Source organism: Physeter macrocephalus, chromosome 4 (assembly GCF_002837175.3).
Source record: "Physeter macrocephalus isolate SW-GA chromosome 4, ASM283717v5, whole genome shotgun sequence".
Taxonomy (NCBI): Eukaryota; Metazoa; Chordata; class Mammalia; order Artiodactyla; family Physeteridae; genus Physeter; species Physeter macrocephalus.
In genome coordinates, this window is record NC_041217.1 from 145,672,572 (window position 1) to 145,696,586 (window position 24,015).

Consider the following 24,015-nt stretch of genomic DNA (forward strand, 5'->3'; position numbering starts at 1 on the left):
GCCGCGGAGCGGCTGGGCCCGTGAGCCATGGCCGCTGAGCCTGTGCATCCGGAGCCTGTGCTCCGCAACGGGTGAGGCCACAACAGTGAGAGGCCTGCGTACCGCAAAAAAACCCCAAAAAACCTTTTATTGACCTACATTCGCCTTCAGCCTTTTCCCACTGATCCCTTTCACAGACAAGCATCTCAGAAGAGTGGTCTACTAATATTCTGAATACTTCACAGCTCCTGTTCATTCTTATTCATGAACAAATGAATGACTGGTTTTACTTTCCTTCCCCAGTAGATCATTCCTGTGTCAGTATTTACACATACTACTGCTATCTCCTAAAGAGTGGCTTTCCAAGGCCACTCCATATCCTTAGTGTTCCATGCAAGGCCTTTGTGCTCTAGTACCTGCCAGTCTCCCTAGCTTTATCTAATACCAAAACTTCCTTTTAGCTCTATGGCCCAGCACAAAGGAATAAAGGACTGATGTTGGGGGCAGGTGTTCCAGGTAAGTGGAGCAACAGAGCCTGAAACCACCTCAGCCATTTGGCAATATCTGAGCAAATTTTCATCATAATACCTGTAGCACTCTCATGTACTTATTTACATGTCTTTCTGTCCTATTAGAAAGTAAGCTCCTTGAGGTAGGGACTCTTTCTTATTTATTTCTGTATCTCTGAAGCCCAGCAAGTTAACCAACAGGCGAGAGAGACCAAGTCAAGTTTGTTGAATGAGTGAAAGGGAGAGAGGAAGGAATAAGTCCTAGAAGAAGGTGAGTGAGATGGGAGGGAAAACTGTGGCTACAAAATGGAAAAGAACATGAGGTAGAGGAAAAGGGAGGTATGCAGTGAAAGCAGGGCCAAAAAAGGATCAGTAGAACCTGGGCCAAGTCAAGGAAAGAGGCAAGACAGAGCTTCACCTTGAGGCCCAAGACCAACAGGTAGGCTATCGTGAGATGTTTTTAAAGGAATTATAGTCCTGATTGGTTAGTGCTGTAGCATACTCACTAAAACCTGGGCCCTTGGAGCACTTATAACCCCAGTTCAGTGTGAGCCAATGGCAAGACAAGGCTGTGTGCCTTGCTGACCCCACTCCAGTCCAGTACCTGGGTTTTTGCATCACACTCTACACTGGTGAGAGCTTTAGGCCCACTGTATCTAGAGTGTGCATAAACGAACATGCCCAGAGAGCAGGTCCACAGTAAGGAATGATTTACAAATCATGTATATGAAGAGAGGCTGAAAAAACTGAAGAAATTCAACCTAGAGAAGAGAAACTTAGGAGGTGACATAAGAGCAATTTTCAGGTACTCATAAAAAGAACTAGACATTTTCTCTTGTTCCTGGGGCAGTGAAAGATACAGAGAGGTAGACTTAGACTCAGAATGTTTTAATAATAAAAGATGTCCAGGGTGAGAGTACACAGGACTCCACTGCCTGGGCCACCCCTCACCATCTCCATCTGCTCACTGGCAACACTGACCTAGGCCCTGGTACTTGCAGCCCTGGCCAGGCAGGTGCCACACCCTACCAGGTGAGGCCCTTGGTGCAGCTCTTCATCGAGGAGGAGCTGGCCTTCTCCAGAAGGGAGGAAGATCTATCCAAGTACATGGCACTGGAGGGAGTGATGCTCGACATCACCTCCAGAAAGGACTTACATGGAGGAGGAGCGCCCTACGTTGCCTTGACCAAGAAGGACCAGAGGGGTGACCAGGATGCCCTTGGAGCCTGCAGACGTCACCCATGACACTACAGGTCTCATGGCCCGGGAGCTGGAGCCCCTGAATGACATCTTCACCAAAGTGTACACAACCAAATATTGTCAGCTACACGGCCCGAAGCATTCTTAACAGATGGCAGCCCCAACCTGGACTTCACGCCTGAAGACCAGCCCCAATTTGACATAAAGGACAAATTCTGATGTTCCATCAACTGGAGCAGGTTCTTTGGAGAGAGGGTCAGGGAGAACTTAGGTGCTAAATCTGCAAAATAGACTGCCTGAAGCCTCTGAATTGCCGGGATCTGAATAAATAGAGATTTGCCCTAGTCGGGGAGGGAAGGGAGATGTCTAAGAATTAGATGTGTTCCAGTAAAAGCTTGACACCTGGGATTCCTGCCTGAGGATTCTTGCATCTAACCCAGCAAGATGACCACAAAGTACCTTTCCCATCTTAAGCATTTAAATTCCAAATACCCAGAGTGTAAGTACCTGAGGGAGCAAGGCCTGTGTCACCCTAGGGAATATCCTGAAGGAGAAAAATGTTACACAGGCCCCTTGAGGATTAATAACAGTTGAATAAGTGGATTTCTTTTTCCACTTTCTTGATTTGTAGGCCTGTGCTCAGGCCTAACTAAATTAAGACAAATCCTTCAGCCTCTGACCGTGTCCTCTCTCTGTGAAAGTGGAACATGGTGCTTTGTTATTTCAAAATCCAGAAAGGCGGGCTTCCCTGGTGGTGCAGTGGTTAAGAATCTGCCTGCCAGTGTAGGGGACACGGTTCAAGCCCTGGTCCAGGAAGATCCCACATACTGCGAAGCAGCTAAGCCCGTGCGCCACAACTACTGAGCCTGCGCTCTAGAGCCCGTAAGCGGCAACCACTGAGCCCGCGTGCCAAAACTACTGACGACCGCGCGCCTAGAGCCCGTGCTCTGCAGCAAGAGAAGCCACCGCAATGAGAAACCCGCGCACCACAACGAAGAGTAGCCCCCGCTCTCCACTACTAGAGACAAGCCTGCATGGAGCAACGAAGACCCAACGCAGCCAAAAATAAATAAATAAATTTTTTTTTTTTTTTTTAAGTCCAGAAAGGCCCAGGTGGTTTATCCTTTGGTTTACCTTTGATCAGGTCTGACCCAACTGCTTTTGAGTCCCGACTGGAGAAGTGCAGTGAGTTTCGGAAGCAGCCAGTGGGGCACTCCAAGCAAGGTGACTTTATCAAATGTGTGGAACAGAAGGTAAGACCTACCCCTTTGGGTGTTGTTGGCTCACCAGTGCTCTATATCCCCACCCCTGACCCTTATCCTGGGAGTGGGCTCATTGAGGGGATCAGCTCCATCCATAAATGGTATTCTGCTCTTTCTGGCAAGGTACTGTAGTTATGGTGGAGATATAAGGGGATTAAAAGGGTAATCTCTGCTCCCAGGGGGTATAGTTGAGTGGTCAAGGCAAGGCACACATGTAGGAATCAGGGAGGAAAAAAGTGCTTAATACATGTTAGCTCTTATTACCCTTAAACAAGAATCAGAGCTGGGGGAAAGCATGTTGAAAGCTGTGTATAGTCAGCGCTCCCTATCTACAGGTTCTGCATCCACAGATTTTGCATCTGTGGATTCAGCCAACAGCTGATAGAAAGTATTCAGGGGAAAAAAAAAAAACTGTAGAATGTTCCAAAAAGCACCACTTGAGTTTGCCACTTACAGGTAGCTATTTACATAGCATTTATTGTATTTACAACTATTTACATAGAATTTACATTGTATTAGGTATTATAAGTAGTCTAGAGATGATTTAAAGTGTATGGGAAGATGTGCGTAGGTTATATGCAAATACTACACCATTTTATACAAGAGACTTGAGCACCTACAGATTCTGGTGTCTTCAGGGGTCCTGGAACCAATTCCTGACTGATACCAGGGGACAATTGTATAGGAAGATTAATCTAATGCAGTGCTTCTCAAACTTTTTGACCATGACCCACGGTAAGAAATATATTTTACATTGCAATTCATTACACATATATGTATATAATTATAACTGAAACAAATGCTTACTTTTACTATTGATACATGCAATGCACTCTTATTATTATTTTCATCTTTTAAAAACCTTTGGCCACAGTCCACTAAATTGATTTCACAACCTATGATTTGAAAAATACTAATCTAAGGTGGTGCACAGAACAAATTGGAGTGGGAGAGGCCAAAGCCAGGGAGAATATATCCAGGTGTGGGCTGCATGGGCCTGAAATAAGGTAGTTACAGTGGAAAATTGGGGTTCTACATTGTAAAAGGAGAGATGTTTATTTTACTTGGAAAATAACTTTTTTTGCCTTGGGTATCCTAAATTTTCAGAGAATCCACTCAGTCTTTTAATAACTGGTTGAGTTAATTAGAATAAGAATAGTTAATGGGTTAATCATTACAAGGTTGGGGAGCAAATTCAACCTGTGATAAACGTAGTTTACAATTTTATATGAACAAATAACTTTCTACTACAAATATTTTATCAAATATTTTATCAAATGTAATTTCCTTTAGCAAACATTTATAGTGTCAAGATTACAAATCAATAGCTATGGGAAATATTACTGTGTTATAAACTTTCAATATTATCTGGGAAAGCTTTTTGCCCCTTTTTGAAACAAGACTTAGAAACTCAGCTTTATGATGACAAGAGCAGAATAAGTAAAGATTTAATTTAAATTATGGCAACTCTTAGGTAAATATTCACTTACTGTCTTTCTTATCTAGCTAGAGGAAGGCTAATAGCTAATGGCTCCATTTCTAAAGCCTTTTCTTTACTTTGAGTCATTGGTTCCCTACCACGCGATACCCAGCATCCCCTTTTTGTAATAAATTGTATTTAATTCTCTCTACTTCTACCCTGAAATGAAATGTAGACAATATAACCCACCTACACACATAATTTCAGGGGGAAAAAATAAATATAATGCCTTAACTGTAATAAAGGGAAGTATTTTTTAAATAAAATACAGATTTCAGCATGTAAGTTCTTGGGCACAACTATGCTGTGAGACCTAGTACAGTCATCAGGTTCTTTCACCTCTGTGTGAAATCACCATGAATATGTAAGCAACAAATGCAAACTGGTACGGGATGTTGGTAATTATAAAAACTCCCAAACCATAAGCAGTGTTGTTATCAGTGACCCTCATGAGATTCCACAATGTACAGTCTTCTCTTAAGTTACATAGTAGTTGCATTTCTGAAAAATTCAGTATTGAATAAAGCTGTTTAAAAAAGGTGAAAGAAAGAGAAAGGAAAGGAAGGAGGGAGGGAGGAAGGAGGGAAGGTCTGGCTAGAATTGGAAAGTTGTGTGGGAACTCATCTGCAAAATTGCAGCTCATTTAGCACCGCTGCCTCTCCCATAAATGCAGGTGAAACCATCCAGTCAATTATTGTGATAACAAAAAAACAGGTCCTCATAGGTTTCCAAAACATCTGTAGTAGACATGCTTTAAATGTTTCATTAATTGCTCTTGAGACTTTGGGCACATAGGGTGTATCCAGTAGGTTTTTCTACAGCACGCTTTTGTCTAATTTGTGGGTACTGGTTCTATGGATGTCAGTTATGAAAGGTTTGGATTCATTAAAGCACAGAGTAATGAGAAACAGGGTTTAATGCAGAAAGTATGTTTCAGCTTCAGAATCCCAGGTGTGGATTGCACTCCTCTCTGAAAGGCACAGAAATTGAATGGAAAACGCAGAACAACACATCCTTACTGTCAGAAACAACTCAAAATTGGATTTCCTGGCTATGGTCTTTATCTGAGAGTGGGCTAGGAGAGAATATAATCACTTTCAGTTGTTCCTGGCCTTTTTTGAGGGGGAGTCTAATTTGAGGGAGGGAATACTAAGATGGAGTACTAGAAAAGACTCAATAGTCTGCTGAGGTTGCCTGACTTCCGAAGTGCTGTCACAGATAAGAAGCAGCTTGGAAAATACATCATTCCATTCTTACCTCCTCTGTGGCTCACTGGGAAGGAGAGCACAGGAAACCCAAGTAGGCTTGTTCTGGGAAGGATTCCCTCATCCATGGTGGCAGGGATGGAATGGACTCTCAGTACCAGTAGATGGTGTTTACTAACAAAGAGCTCCTTTCTCATCTCTGTATCTCAGAATCAGTCAAAGAAAAGTTGTCTCACAAACAGTAACTCTTAGAGCAATGTGTACAGTTACTGTATAGAGTGGAGAGAAGTGAGTTCTGAGGTGCCACATTACTAAATGAGGTATTGGGCACCTCATCTAGGGAGGGTGGTCTTCTTAAGAGTAAAGTATAGGGCTTCCCTGGTGGCGCAGTAGTTGAGAGTCCGCCTGCCGATGCAGGGGACACGGGTTCGTTCCCCGGTCCGGGAAGAGCCCACAGGCCGCAGAGCGCCTGGGCCCGTGAGCCATGGCCGCTGAGCCTGCGCGTCCGGACCCTGTGCTCCGCAACGGGAGAGGCCACAACGGTGAGAGGCCCGCGTACCGCAAAAAAAAAAAAAAAAAAAAAAAGAGTAAAGTATAGATTAATATCCTGTCCCTTTGTATATTTCAGACAGACACATTGGGGAAACAGCGTATGAGCAGAGGATTCACCAAGGACAAGGTAGGTTTCTGATTAAATATCCAAGCATGAATTCATATGGAACATCTATAACAAGAGGCTGCAAGTTTGAACATATTTACTGTGGTTCAGTGATTTTGTGATTTTCTAACTGTGGAGATGAGAGATATTTCTACGAATTTTTGTTATGACCTTGATATGACTCCTAGTATAGTGTGGGTCCTGGGGGTGCTAGAGGAAATGTGAAGGAAATGTAGTGTACTACTTCCTACTTTCTATAGGAAGTAGATTTTTTTTTGGCCATGCCGCGCAGCATGCGGGACCTTAGTTCTCCAACCAGGGATTGAACCCGTGCCCCCTGCGGTGGAAATGTGGAGTCATAACTACTGGACCGCCAGGGAAGTCCCAGGAAGTAGTTTTTAAAAATCAAATAAAAACATGTTTACTCTGTGATTTAACTTGCAAATAAGGAGGCACTTCTGGCAGAATAGCAGTTAAAGGTAACAACCGAACTTTCTCTTAGGAGCTGCAAAGTGCTGCAACACTTATTAGTGAAAGTGAAACATTTGGGAAGTACCAGTAGATATTCCCTGAGAATAGAACTGTGAAACCTGCCCTGGGGTCTCCCTTTTCTGAGCATGTGGGTTTTCTTATACTCATTCTCCACTTATTGAAGATCTGCTTTACTGTCCTCCCATGTTGCTTCCCACAAGGCTTACAGATAGAGTTAAACTGTTTTATTTTTTTAGTTGTGGGTGTTAATTGCCTTTTATTTTCTCTTTCAGACTCTCAGTTCAATCTTTAACATTGAGATGGTGAAAGACAAAACTGCAGAAGAAATAAAACAGGTAATGAATGAAAATGAATTGGCATACTTTATGAAAATGTGTGCTCTGTGAACCAAATCTGAAAGTAGAAAAGAGCATACATTTCCTCACACCTCTTTCTAGCCAAAATGAAAGGCAATCATTGAAAGCAAAAGTGATGAATTACATGAAAAATAGTGCATACAAAAACTTGGTCTCACTCCTATATATCTAATCAACTCACATTTCCCCTTTCTTTTTCATTCCTGTTGTCCACATCTTATTTAAAATCATCACTACTCTATGCCTGGATGACTACCTTTCTAAATAGGTTTCCCTGCTCTTACTTCTCCCACCCCCTCTCCCCCTATCATATCCTCACCAGTTCAATCCTCCTAAAGTTCTACTTCACATAGTGTATTGGTTAAGAACCCAGACTCTAGGACCAAGCTGCCAGTTTTCAGTCCTAGCTCTGCCACTTACTAGTGGAATGACTTTGATAAGTTAGTTAACTTTTGGCGGCCTCAGATTCCCTCTCTGTAAAGTGGACATAATAATAGTACTTACCTCATGGAGTTATTTGGGGAATTAAACGAGTTAATATTTATAAAGTACTTGGAACAGTGCCTGGCACAGAATAAGTGCTATATTTGTGTTTTTAAATAAAAAAATAAAAATAAATATTATGTTAGTAACCTGCTCTCAAATATTCAGTGACTTCCCATATTCCTTTGCCTGACATTCAGAGTCCTCCATTATTTTAGGACCTTCTGCAGGAAGCTTCCTGGACACCTTCCTTCAAAGCACATGTGATCTATTCCACTTGTTTGGTCATTCCATATACCAAGCATTCCATATTGCTTGAATTAGCATTTGTAAATGCTATTTACATTTTCACATCTGATTCTTTTCTCTCTAATTAGAATATAATAAGCTATTTATTGGCATTCCTTACAGTTCCATGAATTATATTTTAGGTATATTGAGAGAATCAAAATAATAATAAAAGCAGTATACTACGTGTCAGGTACTGTACTTAGTGCTTTATATACACTATTTCATTGTATTCTCATAACCCCGTTATAAAGTAGGTGCTATTATGCTATTATTCCCAATTTACAGCTGAGGAAACTGTAACTTAAAGACATGAAGCAACTTAGCGGCAGAGCTAGGACTCAAACCCTTGTCTGTTTGACTCTACATCATATTCCCTTACGGGAAGCTGTGCCAATTGCTGTGGGTGTCCTTGAGCTCTGTGTCATTCATTTCAGCAGACAGATACTAAATGTCAGCCTCTGTGCCAGGCATAGAAATAAATGAGAGAATCCCCAACTCTCAAGGGGTTTCAGCCTAGTGGAAAGACAGACACAAAAACAAAAAGAGAACAGTGCAGAGTTCTAACTTCTGTTAATAGAGGCTTAATGCAAAGTCTCCAGGAGACCTCAAACTGCCTTTGGGAAGAAGTGCCAATAGAAAGTGGACACCAGGCATGTCCTTTAGGGGAGAGAGAGCCAGGCCCAGGAGGCCTGATCATCATATGACAAATATCATTTAGACCTATATTTTTAGATACGAATTTGTGTTCATTAATATAATTTTGAGTAACCAAGGTCAACTATGTTAGGGAACGTCTGTCAGTCTCATAAATTCCGTGTTGATTCATAAACTATCCACTAATATAAATTAAATAAAAATAAGCAGGATATGCTGTCCTTAAAATGAGGAGACAGTGTTTTGACATGCAAAAAAAAAAAGCAAAAAAAGAAAAGCAACCTTACTGCATTGATAGAGTGATTTTCCCAGGTCCTAGGAGGTAATAGTGCTTCTGTGCTTTGTGTTGGTGAGATCACACTTTGATTAGTATCTTCAGTTGCCCCCCTCCACCCCCATTTTCATGGGAATGTTGACAAAGCAGAGCAGCTCTAAAGGAAGGTGACCCAGTCTTCAACACCAGCTCCCTCAGGTGTCACCTTGGCTATGATGCCTTCCCCAACCTCTATGCCTTTGCTACTGCTTGTCATTCTCTGCTTAGAATGTGTCTCTTATCTTCTCTCCTACCTGTGTATCTTCCCAGACTCCCTGTTCACCTGGCTAACTCCTGATCATTCTTCAAGATACAGCTCAAGTGTCCCTTCCTCTGGCACTTGTTCCCTAACTTGGATTAAGTGCCTCTTTTTTGCCCTCGGAGCACCTTGGCTTTGGTTTGCATTGTAATCCTGTTGTGCCAAGCACAAACATTATTTCAGTAGTCTTCACAGTAATCCTCTAAGGTTAATATTACTATTTTATTGATGAGTATATTGATATAATTTAGTGATTTCCAGTAGTTTTCCCAAAGTAGCATAGCCAGCAAATGATAGGAGCTGGGACTTGCATCCAGATCTGCCTGACTTCAGACCCTGGGTTCCGAATGACTGATCCTGGCTCTCTGAGAGGGCCCACAGGTGGCCGGACAGTGCGGGTTTTGGGAGAGAAGAGAGAAGATATGATTAAAAAAAAAAGCTTGTCTATTACACACAAGGCACACCTTGGGAGAAGTGATTAACAAGGTCTCAGAATCCGTGTCTCTGATAGGAATTTGTTATTAAGAGTTACAGTTTAATCATCTAGAATAGTAGGTGGTATTAAATCTTTTTTGTAATCATGTACTAGTAATAAAAGTATTACGTTGGGTTTTCCTCCCTGTTATCAAATAGCATATTACTCTGAGCAATGAAAGCTGTCACCACTTCTTGGTACAGGTTGAAAAGGTTACTGATGTGTCACAGACACTCTCTCTTTTTTGTACAGATTTGGCAGCAGTATTTTGCAGCAAAAGATACAGTCTACGCAGTTATTCCTGTAAGTAGTTTGGAGGAGAAAATGAAAGTGTTATAACATGAAGGTCAGGACTCTAACCTTAGCAGGCAGTTGCTTTTACTTTTCCTATGTTTATTGCCTCTTGAGAACTTACATTTATAGCTCTGAGGGTTTTTATTATGCCCTGAGCACCAAAGATTGGGAGCTCCATATGGTATATTTATGGCTTTTGTTTTTCATCTTTCTGGTTTAGAAATGTCTCTTTGAGTCAAGTCTCTGACAAGGGAGCATGGTGTAAGTTTATGTTGCTGAGTGATTTCCAAGTGTCTTTTATTTCTTTTTGGTGTTTTCCAGCCAAGCTGTTGGAATTTAGGACAGGGCCTCTGGCCTAGCTTTCTTCCCTTCCTGTCTATGAGTGACCTGTACCTGAGCTGACTTGGAGCTTCCTTCTAGTCTTTTTCTGGCATTTCCCCTTAGCAAGTGGCATTTTTTTTTTTCCTTTCTCAGAATTGCTTTCTTGGAGATAGTAACGGGCCACTGCTTGACCATTAAGATCTGTGACTGGGAAGGAATGCTGCCAACTTCTTCTGGTTTATGTCCTGCTGCCTTCTACCAGAAGAAAGCATTTAATGTACTGGGTTATCAGCTAGTTCTTTAATTGTTCTTCTCTGAAGAGGAAGTAGCTTTAGGTTAAGTTTATATCAAGCACCCAAATATATACTGAGCTTACAAGTGTAAGTTTAAGGAGGAAAACTTACAGATGGAAAAATAAAGCCAGGCCTTTTGGTTGTTGTGAGAGTATTGCTATCTTTTATTTTCTTCCTCTTTTACATATATACCCTTTCCTTTCATGAGTCCAACATTCAGAAGGGTCGGCACTTTTCGTGATATTTTAGGTCTCCAATGCTGACTCATTGTTTGAACAGGCCTTCTTAGCTCTTCCTGGACAAACTCAGTGACCTGTTGTCTCTGACACTGGGCAGAGTCCCCTGAAGAGTTAGAGCATTTGCAGTATCTACTCTTCACACATAATTCTGATATTGAACAGGAAAGCATACCTCTGCTTTTTCCTCTTTGTTGTAAGAGGCATTTGTAAATGATGGAACTTGGGATTGTTTTAGTTGTATTTTAGTTCTAGAGTTCAGTCTTGGTGAATTTAAATGTGATTGTGGCCTTTTATGTTTTCTTGGTTTTGAATTTTATTCTTTTCTAACCTACAGAAAGAGAAGTTTGATTTGATATGGAACCGAGCTCAGTTCTGTCCAACAGTAAGTGTCCAGTGACCATATGAGGATTGCTTATCAGAGCTGCCAGGCGAGGATGTTTCCTAACCAATCTCTTCATGCTCCATACCATCTCACATGTTATAGTTATTTAACAAAGATGCTCTCATGTTGATTGTACTGATAAGTAAGATTTTTAGCCTTATGAAATCATGTGGGTTTGGCCCAATAAGCCTGTGGCTGTTTAGCTCTCTGAAACATCTCAGCCCTTTCTGATGTGGATCTTAATTTATTAATATAAGTGAATGTTGGAAGCAACACCTGAGACCTTAATCTTTTCAGCCTCCTTTAAGTTTCTCTTTTATTAGCAGTTTCTTTTCAGTTTTGGCCATGCTATTTTGATTATATATACCTAAAAGGAATTATGAAATTGTTGCTGGGGTATTGAGCTGCCAGAAGACCTAAGAGAAAGGGAATAGGTGAGATGGATCAGCTGGCTTGGTGTCTATACTAATTTCTAAGATTCTCAAAAAATGCTTCTAAACATTGCTGAGAGAAAATAAAAAACATCTAAGTAGGGCTTCCCTGGTGGCGCAGTGGTTGAGAATCCGCCTGCCGATGCAGGGGACACGGGTTCATGCCCCGGTCCGGGAATATCCCACATGCCACAGAGCGGCTGGGCCTGTGAGCCATGGCCACTGAGCCTGTACGTCCGGAGCCTGTGCTCCGCAACGGGAGAGGCCACAACAGTGAGAGGCCTGCATACCACACACACACACACACAAAATCTAAGTAAATGGAGAGATATACTGTGTTGGACAACTCAATATTGTTGTCATTTCTCTCCAAAGTGATCTCTAGATAAAATATAATCCCAATCAAAATCCTAATAGGCTTTTTTTTTCTTTTCTTTTTTTAAATTGACAAGCCAATTTTAAAAACTTATTTGGATATCCAAAGGACCTAGAATAACAAAACAATTTTGAAAAAGAAGAACGAAGTTAGAGAACTTACATTACCTGATTTCAAGACTATGTTTTCATAAAGCTACAGTAGTGAAGACAGTGTGGTAACAGCCTAAAGATAGACAAATAGATCAATGGAACAGAATAGAGAATTCAGAAGTAAACCAATGTATGCATGGTCAGTTGTTTTTCAGCAAAGGTGCCAAGGTAATTAAATAGAGAAAGGATAATCTTTTCAACGCATGTCCAACAAATTGTGCAAAACAATTTGAGTATCCATACGCAAAAAAATGAAACCCTACTCTTAATCTCACACAGTATCCAAAAAGTAACTCAAGATCTAGAAAAAAAAAAATCTTAGATTGAATCTTAGTGACCTGGGCTTGGCAGAGATTTAAGTATCAATACATCACAAAAAGCACAAAACCATAAAAGAAAAAAATCAATAAATGAGATTTCGTCAAAATTAAAATTTTCTCTTTGTATACCCATGTTCATAACAGCATTAGTCACAGTAGCCAAAGGGTAGAAGCAACACAAGTGTCCACTGATAGATGAATGGTTAAATAAAATGTGATACATACATGCAGTAGAACATTATTCAGCCTTATAAAGGAAGGAAATTCTGACACATGCTACAACATTCATGAACCTTAAAGACATTATGCTAAGTGAAATAAGCCAGTCACAAAAGGACAAATACTGTATGATTCCACTTATATGAGGTACCTAGAATAGATTCATATACAGAAAGAAGGACAGTGGTTGCCAGGGGATGAGCGGAAGGCAGGGTGGGGAGTTATTGTTTAATGGGTATGGAGTTTCAGTTTGGGAAGATGAAAAAAGTTCTGGAGATGGATGGTGGTGAAGGTTTCACAACATTGTGAATGTACTTAATGCCACTGAATTGTGCACTTTAAATGGTTAAAATGGTAACTGTTACGTGTATTTTACCACAATAAAAAAAATTAAAAATTTCTACTTTTCGAAAGACATTGTTGTGAAAATGAAAAGGTAAGCCACGGACTGGGAGAAAATACTTGCAAACATATATTGACAAGTGACTCGTATATAGAATATACTAAAAACTCTTACAACTTTATAAGAGGACAAGCAGCCCAATTTAAAAATGAGCAAAAGAGTCAGACAATTCACTAATGAAGTGCAATGGAAGTTATAAGATGCTCGACATCATTTGTCATAATGGGAATGCAAATTAAAACCACAGTGAGATACCACTAAGATGACTAAAATTAAAAAGATTGACCATCCCAAGTGTTGGTGAGGATATGGGACAGCTGGAACTCTAATATATTGCTGGTAATAATGTAAAATGGTACAACCACTTTAGAAAACAGTCTGGCAGTTTCTTTAAAAGTTAAGCATATACCTGCCATAAGACCCAGCCATTCTACTCCTAGATATTTTCCCAAGGGAACTGAAAGCATACGTGCATTCAATGACTTGTACACAAGTGTTCATAGCAGCTTTATTTGTAATAACCAAATACTGAAGATACCCAACTCTATCACAGGTGAAAGAATAAAGAAATTGTGTGTGTGTGTACATATATATCATATACAATACATATATAATGGAATAAGATTCAGCAATAAGAAGGAATGAACTATTGATATATGCACCAACATGGATAGATCACAAAACAACTGTGCTGAGTGAAAGAAGCCAAACCAAAAAGAAGCATAGATTCTGTGGTTTCATTTATACGAAATTCTAGAAAATGAAGACTGACCAGTAGTGGCAGAAACCAAGTCAGTGGCTGCTTAGGAACAGTTGGAGAGAGAGAGATATGAATTACAAAGGAATTTTTAGAGATGATAGATATGTTCATTGTGTTGATTGTGGTAATGGTTTCACTGTATACATATGTCACAACTATTCTAATTGTACACTTTAAATATATGCAACTTATACTTCAAGTATACCTCAATAAAGCTTTAAAAAAATGTTTACCCATTAGGCACTGAAGTTATCTCATGTAATAATAATAAAACAGAGCCTTAGTGCTTAGCAGTAAGGAGACAATTCTATGACTAATGCATATTGGACTGACTATACTTTGTTTTGTTCTGGCACCATTCTCTTCACCACTCCTCCCCAATTCATCTTGAGCATAAAACTAATTATTTCTTGGTGTTTAGAGACATTATTCAGTATCAGTCTCAGATAGCAGAATATGAAGTGATTACAATAATTGTGACAAAAATTAATGCAGCAGCATTAGAAAGTTTAGAAATTGAAAAACACCCAAAAGTTCATCAAAAGAAGGATAGATAGGGCTTCCCTGGTGGCGCAGTGGTTGAGAGTCCGCCTGCCGATGCAGGGGATACGGGTTCGTGCCCCGGTCCGGGAAGATCCCACATGCCGCAGAGCGGCTGGGCCCGTGAGCCATGGCCGCTGAGCCTGCGCGTCCGGAGGCTGTGCTCCGCAACGGGAGAGGCCACAACAGTGAGAGGCCCGCGTACCGCAAGAAAAAAACAAAAAGTATAAAAACCTGAAAGGGAATGACAGACACCAAATGCAGTTTACCTGTTATACTGGAATGGAATTAGAATGGGTTTACAGAGAGAGCTTCAGTTGGATCTCTAATGCTTTCTTTCTTAGGTGGTTTGGGTAGTGTATGAGTGCTTGTTACATTATCACATATGAATTTCATAATTTAAAAAAAGTTTTAAAAACCAAACTTTGAAGAAATGGAGTGAATGACACAGGTGGTTGGACATAGAGCAAATGATTTTATTTATTCATCTGTCTCCTCATGTATTTGTTTCCCACAGTTTCTGTGTGCACTGCCAAGAAGGGAAGGTTATGAGTTTTTTGTCGGGCAGTGGACAGGTACTGAAGTCCACTTCACTGCACTTATAAATATTCAGGTAGGTGGCCTGTGCTCAGCCCCTAGATGAAGGAGGCCTACCCCTTTGTGGTATTATGAGCCCTTGCTGAGGCTTGAGGACACAGAATATGTACTAACTACCAGCAGGATTTGCTGTAGCACTGATGAATTGTCATACTGTGTTGGGCTAGCTTTTTAGGCCCCACTTACTACCTAGAAATTGAAAAGATCCCAAAACACGTTCTCTGACTATTTCTGGCTCTCTCCTCTCTTCCCCATACATCTATAACATTTACTGCATGTACCTCACTTAACAAACATGGGTGAGTGATGATGGTTATCTTTATAACCTTAAGGTAGGCTCTGTGTCTTACATGTGTTTTATTAACCAAGTCAGCACTTTCTAAGGTGCTAGATGCGTAGTTTTCATTTCACAGATGTTGTTTTGTTTGCTTCCCTCCTTCCTTTTTCTTTGTTTTACTCCCAAGTATTAGATTAAGAAGTTTGATCCAAAGCATTTGAAGCTTTTAAAATAAAAGTATTTTAAATGAGATCATCACTAGGATTGACATTCTATATTTGGAGGCTGAATCTGGCAAAAACAAGAATGTATTATAATGGCTTTGAAGTTGGGGTAAAGGGAGCACAAAACAGAATAAGAATTTGCTCATGACTGTAGCCCTTGTGATTGTATCCAAAAATTATATTGTGTTTGTTTTTTAAAAAAAAAAAAACAGTAGAAAGAAAAAAAAAATAGTGGGCTCAGAGAAGTTAGTTCACAGTGCTAATAAGTGGTAGAGCTGGGTTTGCTTGACTCCAGGTTATTGACTTCAAAGTCTATGAACTTAACCATTATGCTATTGTGTTGGAAACTATGCTAGGACTGCCTTCATGAAGCTCATATACAAGTATAGGAAAAAGATCCAGAAACATAATTATGACCAAAATGATGTGTATTTGAAGTATGTTCGAGAGAACTGAGGCTGAACTATTATTAAGAGTACCCTAGCAATACTTACGTATTGATAATTAAAAGGACTTTTGCTGAAATTTTAAAGATGAAACCCAGAGATCTTTTGAATGTATAGTTGTTTCCTTCTATACTATATGAGGGCTTAGGCTTTGAACCTAGCCTCTCTTCCTAGTCTGGAGTGAGGTCTAGTCACCACGGCCCTGTCCATTCTTCATGAAATTATGATGTTCCCATTCTTCTTTCCCCGCTTCCTCCCACCCAGATTATATTTTAAAACTGCACATTACAAATCTGGCCCATGTGCAAACTCTCCAGCTGTTTGCTACAGCTTAAAAGAGCTCAGTCCTCAGAGCCAGCCAAGGGGAGTAGATTTCAACTGTGAAATGCACTAGTCCATAAAAGCGGCAATTACACAGGCATATTGCTTTCTTTAGGACTTGATTTGGTAGCTGCTTGTGCCGTTTTGTTTTTAAATATATGGCCGTGATGAAGGATTCACTGCCTACTGTAAACATTTTCCGGGAGAAAAGCCAAACCTTTTTCAATTGAAGACACAAATAACACTGTGCAAGCTGTCAGTTTCGATGTGCCTTGGCAGACCTGGCCACCGCCACGTGCCAGTCCGCCGACTCACCAGCCACCCAAGGGGCTGTTAAGAGCCAGAATTCCCTCCAGACTCTCTATTGCTGTGAAGTCGCAGTTTTGTTGTGGTGGCACCTTATTGAGCCTTGATTAAGTGTTCCTCCTTACAGACCCGAGGGGAAGCTGCAGCCAGCCAGCTGATTTTATATCACTACCCTGAACTTAAGGAAGAAAAGGGCATAGTGCTGATGACAGCAGAAATGGATTCCACGTTTCTGGTAAGAATCAACTTTTACCTTTTTGGATTTACCTGGTGACCCTGAAGGTATCCAGATACAGTTATATGGTATCTGCACTTGTTACCTTTCTAAAATCCAGTAATTCTGACTCCAAGACACATCTGGCCCTAGGGGTTTCAGGCAAGAGACTATGGACAAGTAAATGACTTCTTAAATGTAGGGAAGAGTTCAAAGTCTAGAATAGTTCTTAATCTTTTATCTTCCTCCACACTGTTCACATGTACAGCATTCATCATACATAGTGAATTTCCTTCCTCCTTTTCCCATTTCCTGGGATAGAGCATTGACCATATGCCCATAGGTAATGACGTCTGTTGTGTTTGTTCTTTACATATCCAGGGCCAGGAGCAGTGTTATGATTACTGTTCAGCCTGTTCGTCTAGTCCTTGCTCATTTCAGTCTCATTTATCTGGCAGGGTTTAAGTTCAGGATGTCCTCAAGATAGTGGGCACTTTAGTGCCTCTTCCTCCTGAGGTTCTTTATTACAACACCCACTTATTTTTCCTCTGTCTCTTAATCAGCTGCATACAAGGGAAAAGTTATGGTACTCAGCTAGTATCTCATAGTAGCAGTAAGCCCCAAGTCTAGGACATAATTGACACTCTACTTCCTTGTCTGTTATTCCTGTAACTGTTCAGTCCCATTTCTCCCATTCTTCCTTCTACCCATCACACTCAACTGGAAGTCACCCAAAATCCTACCCAGAAGAGTGGAGTTGCCATTAACTGAGACAGACAAGATTGCAGGCAGAAGAGGTTTGGGAGGAAGATCAGGAGCTCAAATTTTAACACGTTATATCTGAGATGCCTATTAGATATCCAAGTAGTAGGCAGTTAGATATATGAGCTTGGAGTTCAGGGGAGAGGTCCAAGCTAAAGAGATAAAAATGAGAGTAGTCAGCATACAGGTTGTTACTTAAAGCCATGAGACTGAATGAAATCACCAAGGAAGTTAATGAAGGTAGAAAAGAGAAGAGGTCTAAGGACTGAGCCCTGGAGTGATGAGGAAGCATCAGCAAAGAAGATTAAAAAGGAAGAGTCGGTGAGATAGGAGGAAAACTAAGATGGTAGAATCCCCTGGAAGCTAAGATAGAATGTTTCAAGGAACAAGGGTGCTCAACTAGCCAAATCTCACTTGCTTGTAGGGCAAATGAGATGAGGACTGAGAATTTACTAGATTTCACAACATGGAAGTCATTGGGGACCTTTATCAGGGCAGTTTCGAAGGATTGGTAGGACAGAAGCATGATTGGAGTACATTTAAGAAAGAATGGGAAGAGAAAGAGTAAGCATAAACATGTCTTTCAAAGGATGTTTTTGAGAAGGGAAGGAGAGAATGGAGTGTAAGAAGTGGGGATGAGAGTGGTTTTTTGGTTTTGTTTTAAATGAGAGAAATAACATTATATGTATATGCTGATGGAAAGATCCAGTAGAGAGGGAAATATTGATAATGGACAAGAAGGAGGCTGGAGAGTTGTTGAAGTGGTGTTTTTGAGTGGGGTGAGTCTTGGGAATGAGGGGTTGATCTTTGCCAGAAACGTAACAACAGGAGAGAAGCCAGGATATAATGACACAAATACAGTTAAACGAATAGAGGTGGTGGTAGCGTGTAAGACGTTCTCTTCAGATTGCTTAGTGAAAAGAAAGATCGTCAGCTGAGAGTGAGGATGGAAGAATAGGTGTTGGACTTTTGAGTGGAAGAGAGAAAGTGTGAAATTGTTGTCTAGGACAGGCCCATGAGTTGAGAATGTGTTCTACATCTTTAAGTAGTTGAGGAAACAAACAAACAAACAAAAAACTAAAAAAGAATAATATTTCATGGCCTGTGAAAAGTATATGAAATTCAAATTTCAGTGTCTGTAGATAAAATTTTATTGGAACACAGCCATGCTTATCATTTACATGTTATCTATGGCTGCTTTACCTCTACAACAGAGTTGAGTAGCTGCAACAGAGACTATAGGGCCGTAGAGCCTAAAATATTAACCGTGTCTCCCTTTCCAGAAAGTGTTTGTTGACGTGTGGTCTAGGAAAATGGAAGAGAGAATGGGTGTGCGGGTACAAGCACAGAGAGGGAGGACCGAGAGTTGGATTTAACTAGGGTTATGGTTTAGCCAAATGATGTAATGAAGTAAGATAGGGACAGGAAGTTAAAAGTGAATGCAAAGGAATGATTGTAATTATTGACAATGGAGTGCAAGTTGGATAAAGAGGGAAGTGGAAACATGAGAAAGGTTAGAGACAGAACAGCGAGTCCTACTTGAGTTAAAGGATTTTTTAATTTGGGAGTGAGTGTTAAATATAGGAAATAGTAGACAAAGTATGGATGTTTCAAATTGAGATTTGGAGGGGATATAGTTATCAATAATGATAAGGTTTAAAATTTGACCACAGGAGTGAGTGACATAGAGATTGTACTGCATTTTCTGATCTTCAGCAAAGCATAATATCTAACTGTATTAGAAGTAGACTCTAGAGGTCAGAGGAGACCCTTTCTGTTTTAGCATTTATACCACCTCACCCTAGTGGTCTCAGACCCATAATTATTAAAATTTGCTTCCTAGCCTTATAACATTTAACATATACCAGACAACTTACATTTGCCTTGTATAAGTCAACTTGACTATGAGTTTCTAATGTAGTACAGAATTAGACATGTTAGAATTTAGTGTAGAGATACATGATTCAGAGATGGGCAACCTAGAAATGTAATATAAATATATGATCCCCTGCACACTCATGCATGAGTTTGCACTTTAGGCATAGTGTTTCCAAATACAGTGAAGCAAATGAATAGAAATACCTGGAAACTAGAGGTTTCTTCTGAACTGATTAACTTTAATGATGAAAATTTAGTATAGTATTAGAAAGCCTTATTTGGGTCCACATGTGTGTCAACAGATGATTTCATTGGAATGTAGTAAGTGCTAGGATAGACATGCACAGCGTTGGGGGAGGGGGCGGGGGAGCGTTCCTGGCCCGGAAGGAGGAAGAAGCCTTCCTAGAGATGACACCTGAGCTGACCCTCAAAGATCAGCAGGAGTTTAGCAGGGTAAAGTGGGGAGGGGGAGGGGAATGTTCCAGGTGATGGAAACAGAATACATAAATGCTAGGAGACATAAAATGACTTGGGGTATTACAAACAGTTTGCTATCACTGGTATATTTAAAAAGGAGGTTTGGGGCTTCCCTGGTGGCGCAGTGGTTGCGCGTCCGCCTGCCAATGCAGGGGAACCGGGTTCGTGCCCCAGTCTGGGAGGATCCCGCGTGCCGCGGAGCGGCTGGGCCCGTGAGCCATGGCCGCTGAGCCGGCGCGTCCGGAGCCTGTGCTCCGCAACGGGAGAGGCCGCAGCAGAGGGAGGCCCGCATACCACACACACAAAAATAATAATAAATAAATAAATAAATAAATAAATATAAATAAAAAAGGAGGTTTGGTGGGTTGTGTTTAAAGGATCAGCTTTATCCTGCGGGCACAAAAAGATCATTAAAGGGTTTTGAATGGGGGTTGACCCATAAAGAGTTGGATTTTAAGACCATTAACGTTAAGTATTTGCTTCCTAAATATTTTTTAGTTCTAGCCTGGTCAGTGTGATCATTTAAAATGCAGTTGCAATAGTCTGGGCAAGAAGTAGTAAAGACCTAAACTAGAGCATTCTCTCTCCTCCTAAACTGGAGGAGAGAGAATGACTCCAGAAATATATAGGGAATAAAATGGGCAAGACTTGGTAATTTGATTGTAGCTATTAAAATTGAAAGAGAGGGAGGAATCATGTTTGTTAATAAACCTCCTTGTTGAGCAACATAGGGAATTAATATGTTTATCTTCTTGGGTCTTGGAAAGGGAAGAGACTACTGTTTCATGTTGAGAGAATAAAAGGCAGGAGGTGAATAAGTGGGCAGGGGTTGGGTGCAGGGGAGCTTTCTATAATCCTCCATGAGAGACATTTGCACATATCTCCATATCTTAACTCTCTACCCACCATTCTGGTGGTCTTCAAACTAGTGGTCAGAGCCCTTTATCCACACAGAATCTTATTATGTAAAACCCTAGGATATAACAGCTGTAAGAGAGGTGAAGGGACCAGAGGCATCTCCACCTAGGACTCTGCACTTTGAGCAGCACTGTTCTAGAATGTACACAACTGAAATTACCCTTACCTCCACCATCCTAAGCCTCAAATAAAAGTTGACTCACAGGCCCTACAGTTCAGGGCCTCAGAGAGGGGTGGTATCTGCCTCAGATTATGCACTTGCTTTAGAGATGGTTTGTTCTTGAGGCATGTTTGAATATAAGAAAGGTAAAAATGATGAAGTAGAGTTATCGACCTTGATCAGTCTTTATTATTTGCCCCACCAGAAATACTATCGGGGTGAAGTGGAGGAAGTACCAGCCTGGGAGTCCAGAGGTCTGGTCCTTGCTCTGCCACTTGTTAGCCCTATGACCTTGGGTCCGTCCCCGACCCTCACCTGCTTTGGTTTCCTTGTCCATTAAATGAGGACTGGGTGATCTCTAAGGCCCCTTCCAGCTCTAAAATTCTATTAATTTGAAATAGCCAGCATTTTGGAAAATGGCTTTTGATTGAAGATCCAGTCTCAGAGATCAGTGTCTGCTTGTGAGAAATGACCTGCAAGGCCCATGGGAGGGAATGGAGGTGAAGCAGGCTGTGGTATTTATAAACCTATTTTCATCACTGTAGCTAGACATAGCACACTTTTGACAGTTTTAGTAGGAATTTTCCATTATCGTTTGGGGTTGGGTTTTGGCGGTGTGAACATTGTAATCGTGAATAAGTGCCTCTGATCAGCTAGCACTAGAGAATGTATAGGAAGCAAAAGTAAGAGTTTTTGAAGTAAATCTCTTGTAAGGTTTCAAGAATGTAGCCTGTGTCCTGATCCCACTTCTGTTACATAGAGTGGTCTGGTCACCATTTCCCTGCTACTGAGCTTTAGACAAGGTGGCCCTTCTTTTCCCTGGGGCTTTGTGGGTGGATTAGTTAGAAATGACTGCATAACAAATTACTACTCCAAAACTTAGTGGCTTAAAACAACAAATATTTATCGCCTCACAGTTTCTGTGTGTCAGGAGTTCAGGAGCAGCATAGCTGGGTGTTTCTGGCTCAGAGTCTCTCATGAAGTTGCTGTCAAGATGTTGGCAAGGACTACGGTCATTTGAAGGCTGATTGGGCTTGACGATCCACCTCTGACCCCACTTGCATGGCTGTTGGCAGGAGGCCTCGTTTCCTTGCCACACTGGCTTCTCCGTAGGCTACTTGAATGTCCTCATGATATGGCAACTGACTTTCCCCAAAGCAAGTGATTCAAGAGAGATAGCAAGACAGAAGCTACAATGTCTTCTGTGACTGAATAGCAGAAGTCATTTTTCATCATTCCACTTTAGTCCATTTGTTAGAAGCAAGTCACTACGTACAGCCAACACTCAAGGGAAGAGAAACGAGGCTGCATCACAGGGAAGAAAGAGTGTCATAGGGAATCCCCTGGCGGTCCAGTTGCTAGGACTCCGCACTTTCACTGCCGAGGGCCTGGGTTCAGTACCTGGTCAGGGAACTAAGATCCCACAAGCCACGCAGCACAGCCAAAAAGAAAAAAGAAAAAAACATTGTGTCATAGACTTTATGGACAAATTGTAAACCTACGGCTGGCTTTGGCACTACTTTTTTGACTGAGGTGGTATGAGGAACAGGTTTTATTCAAGAGTATGTCTGGTTAGTCAAGAACTTAGTAGTAACTCACATACTGGTTCTTGGAGCTGGGTAACTATTGCTATTTTTTCCCCCTGAGATAAACTTAACAGTTCCTAAAGAACTGAATGAAGAAGCAAATTTTTAACATATGCATTAATTTATTAGCAAACATTCACCAGATTTCACTGGGTGCAGGATGTAAAAGAAGCACATACTTTGAGAAATTCACACAAAGGAAGACAGACAAAAAAGAAAAAGAGGAAAAAAAGGACAGATACAATACAGTGTGCTACATACTATGTTAGAGGGACGTGTAGGGTAATTTGAATACACAGAAAAGGGGCACCTCACCAAGACTTGGGATGTCAGGGAAGCTTTCTGCAAGCAGTGACTCCTGGGTGAGGGCCCCCAACTGCCATAGGACTTAGACACAGAGCTTCATGGCCCTGTGCTGGAAAGGACCTGACTGTTCTTTTCACCTTTCAGAACGTTGCTGAGGCACAGTGCATTGCCAACCAAGTTCAGCTCTTCTATGCCACTGATCGAAAAGAGACCTATGGGTTAGTGGAGACCTTTAACTTCAGACCAAATGAGTTCAAATATATGTCTGTCATCGCTGAATTGGAGCAAAGCGGACTTGGAGCAGAACTGAAATGTTTTCAGAACCAGGATAAGACTTAGAGCTGTAAGGTTGGTTTACAGAGTTTGCTCAGCCCTGGATAGTCCTGAGCCTACCCAGCCCTTGACCTCTCGGGAGCCCAGCATCTATAATGAGCAGTCTCTAAGGAGTTGCCCTGTATGCTTATTGCAAGAAGTAACATGGAGGTGAGCCCTGTTACTTGATAGTCAGGAACCAAGGTACCCAAGCATTCTGATCATTATCTCCCAGCATACTTGAGGTTTCCTTTTTAAGTGTTTGAGGTCATAACCAGAGACAGCCAAGGATCCACAAGATGGTTGACTTGATTTTACACACTGTAATAGCATATTTGTTTTCTGGACATTTTGACTGCACAGCTCCCAAATGATTAGTTCCTCATCTTTATAAACTGTGACAGGATAATAAGCTTGAAGACCTGCTGTAGTTAGATGTGGGCTTTACATACTCTTCCCACTTGGCTGACCAAAGGCATAACCCAGATATCCTGTTAGACTCTAGAACAACCAGATATTGCCATCAGGATTAAGACTCCGTCTAGATGCCCCCAGAGATGGCTTTAGTGTAGCTGGTTTGAAGTATCAGCAGATTTCAGTTATAGTTAAACGGGTACAGTGCCTGCTGCCTGCATATTTTTAAACTATGGTTTGTGGCGCCTGCTTCTCTAACTCTGCCTGTTGGAAGCTGTGTATTTGGAGGGGCTGAATCAAGTGCAGTAGAAATAAATCAACACTTTTGTAAAGAGGTGATGAATCCAGATTTGTTTTGTTTTATTTTTTAACAACCCTAAACCATGCCAGTGTTATAGAAAAGGTAGGCGGAAGCAAATGTACCCATATTGGGTGTGGGGAAAATGTAGCAATAAAATAAAGTCTGGCTTA

At 41.1% G+C, this 24,015-nt stretch overlaps 1 protein-coding gene and 1 pseudogene across 1 annotated transcript in view; both read left to right on the top strand.

Moving 5' to 3' along the window:
* ATPAF1 (ATP synthase mitochondrial F1 complex assembly factor 1) overlaps positions 1–24,015 on the top strand; it is a 26,221-nt gene extending 2,206 nt beyond the window's left edge. The window contains exons 2-9 of the mRNA XM_024119597.3: positions 2,833–2,941; positions 6,264–6,314; positions 7,058–7,120; positions 9,869–9,919; positions 11,098–11,145; positions 14,864–14,959; positions 16,645–16,752; positions 22,963–24,015. Of these exons, the coding sequence (XP_023975365.1) occupies positions 2,833–2,941; positions 6,264–6,314; positions 7,058–7,120; positions 9,869–9,919; positions 11,098–11,145; positions 14,864–14,959; positions 16,645–16,752; positions 22,963–23,157 (721 nt within the window). The 3' untranslated portion in view covers positions 23,158–24,015. The remainder of the gene's footprint in view (positions 1–2,832; positions 2,942–6,263; positions 6,315–7,057; positions 7,121–9,868; positions 9,920–11,097; positions 11,146–14,863; positions 14,960–16,644; positions 16,753–22,962) is intronic.
* Positions 1,166–2,616, top strand: LOC102984019 (neudesin-like; annotated as a pseudogene).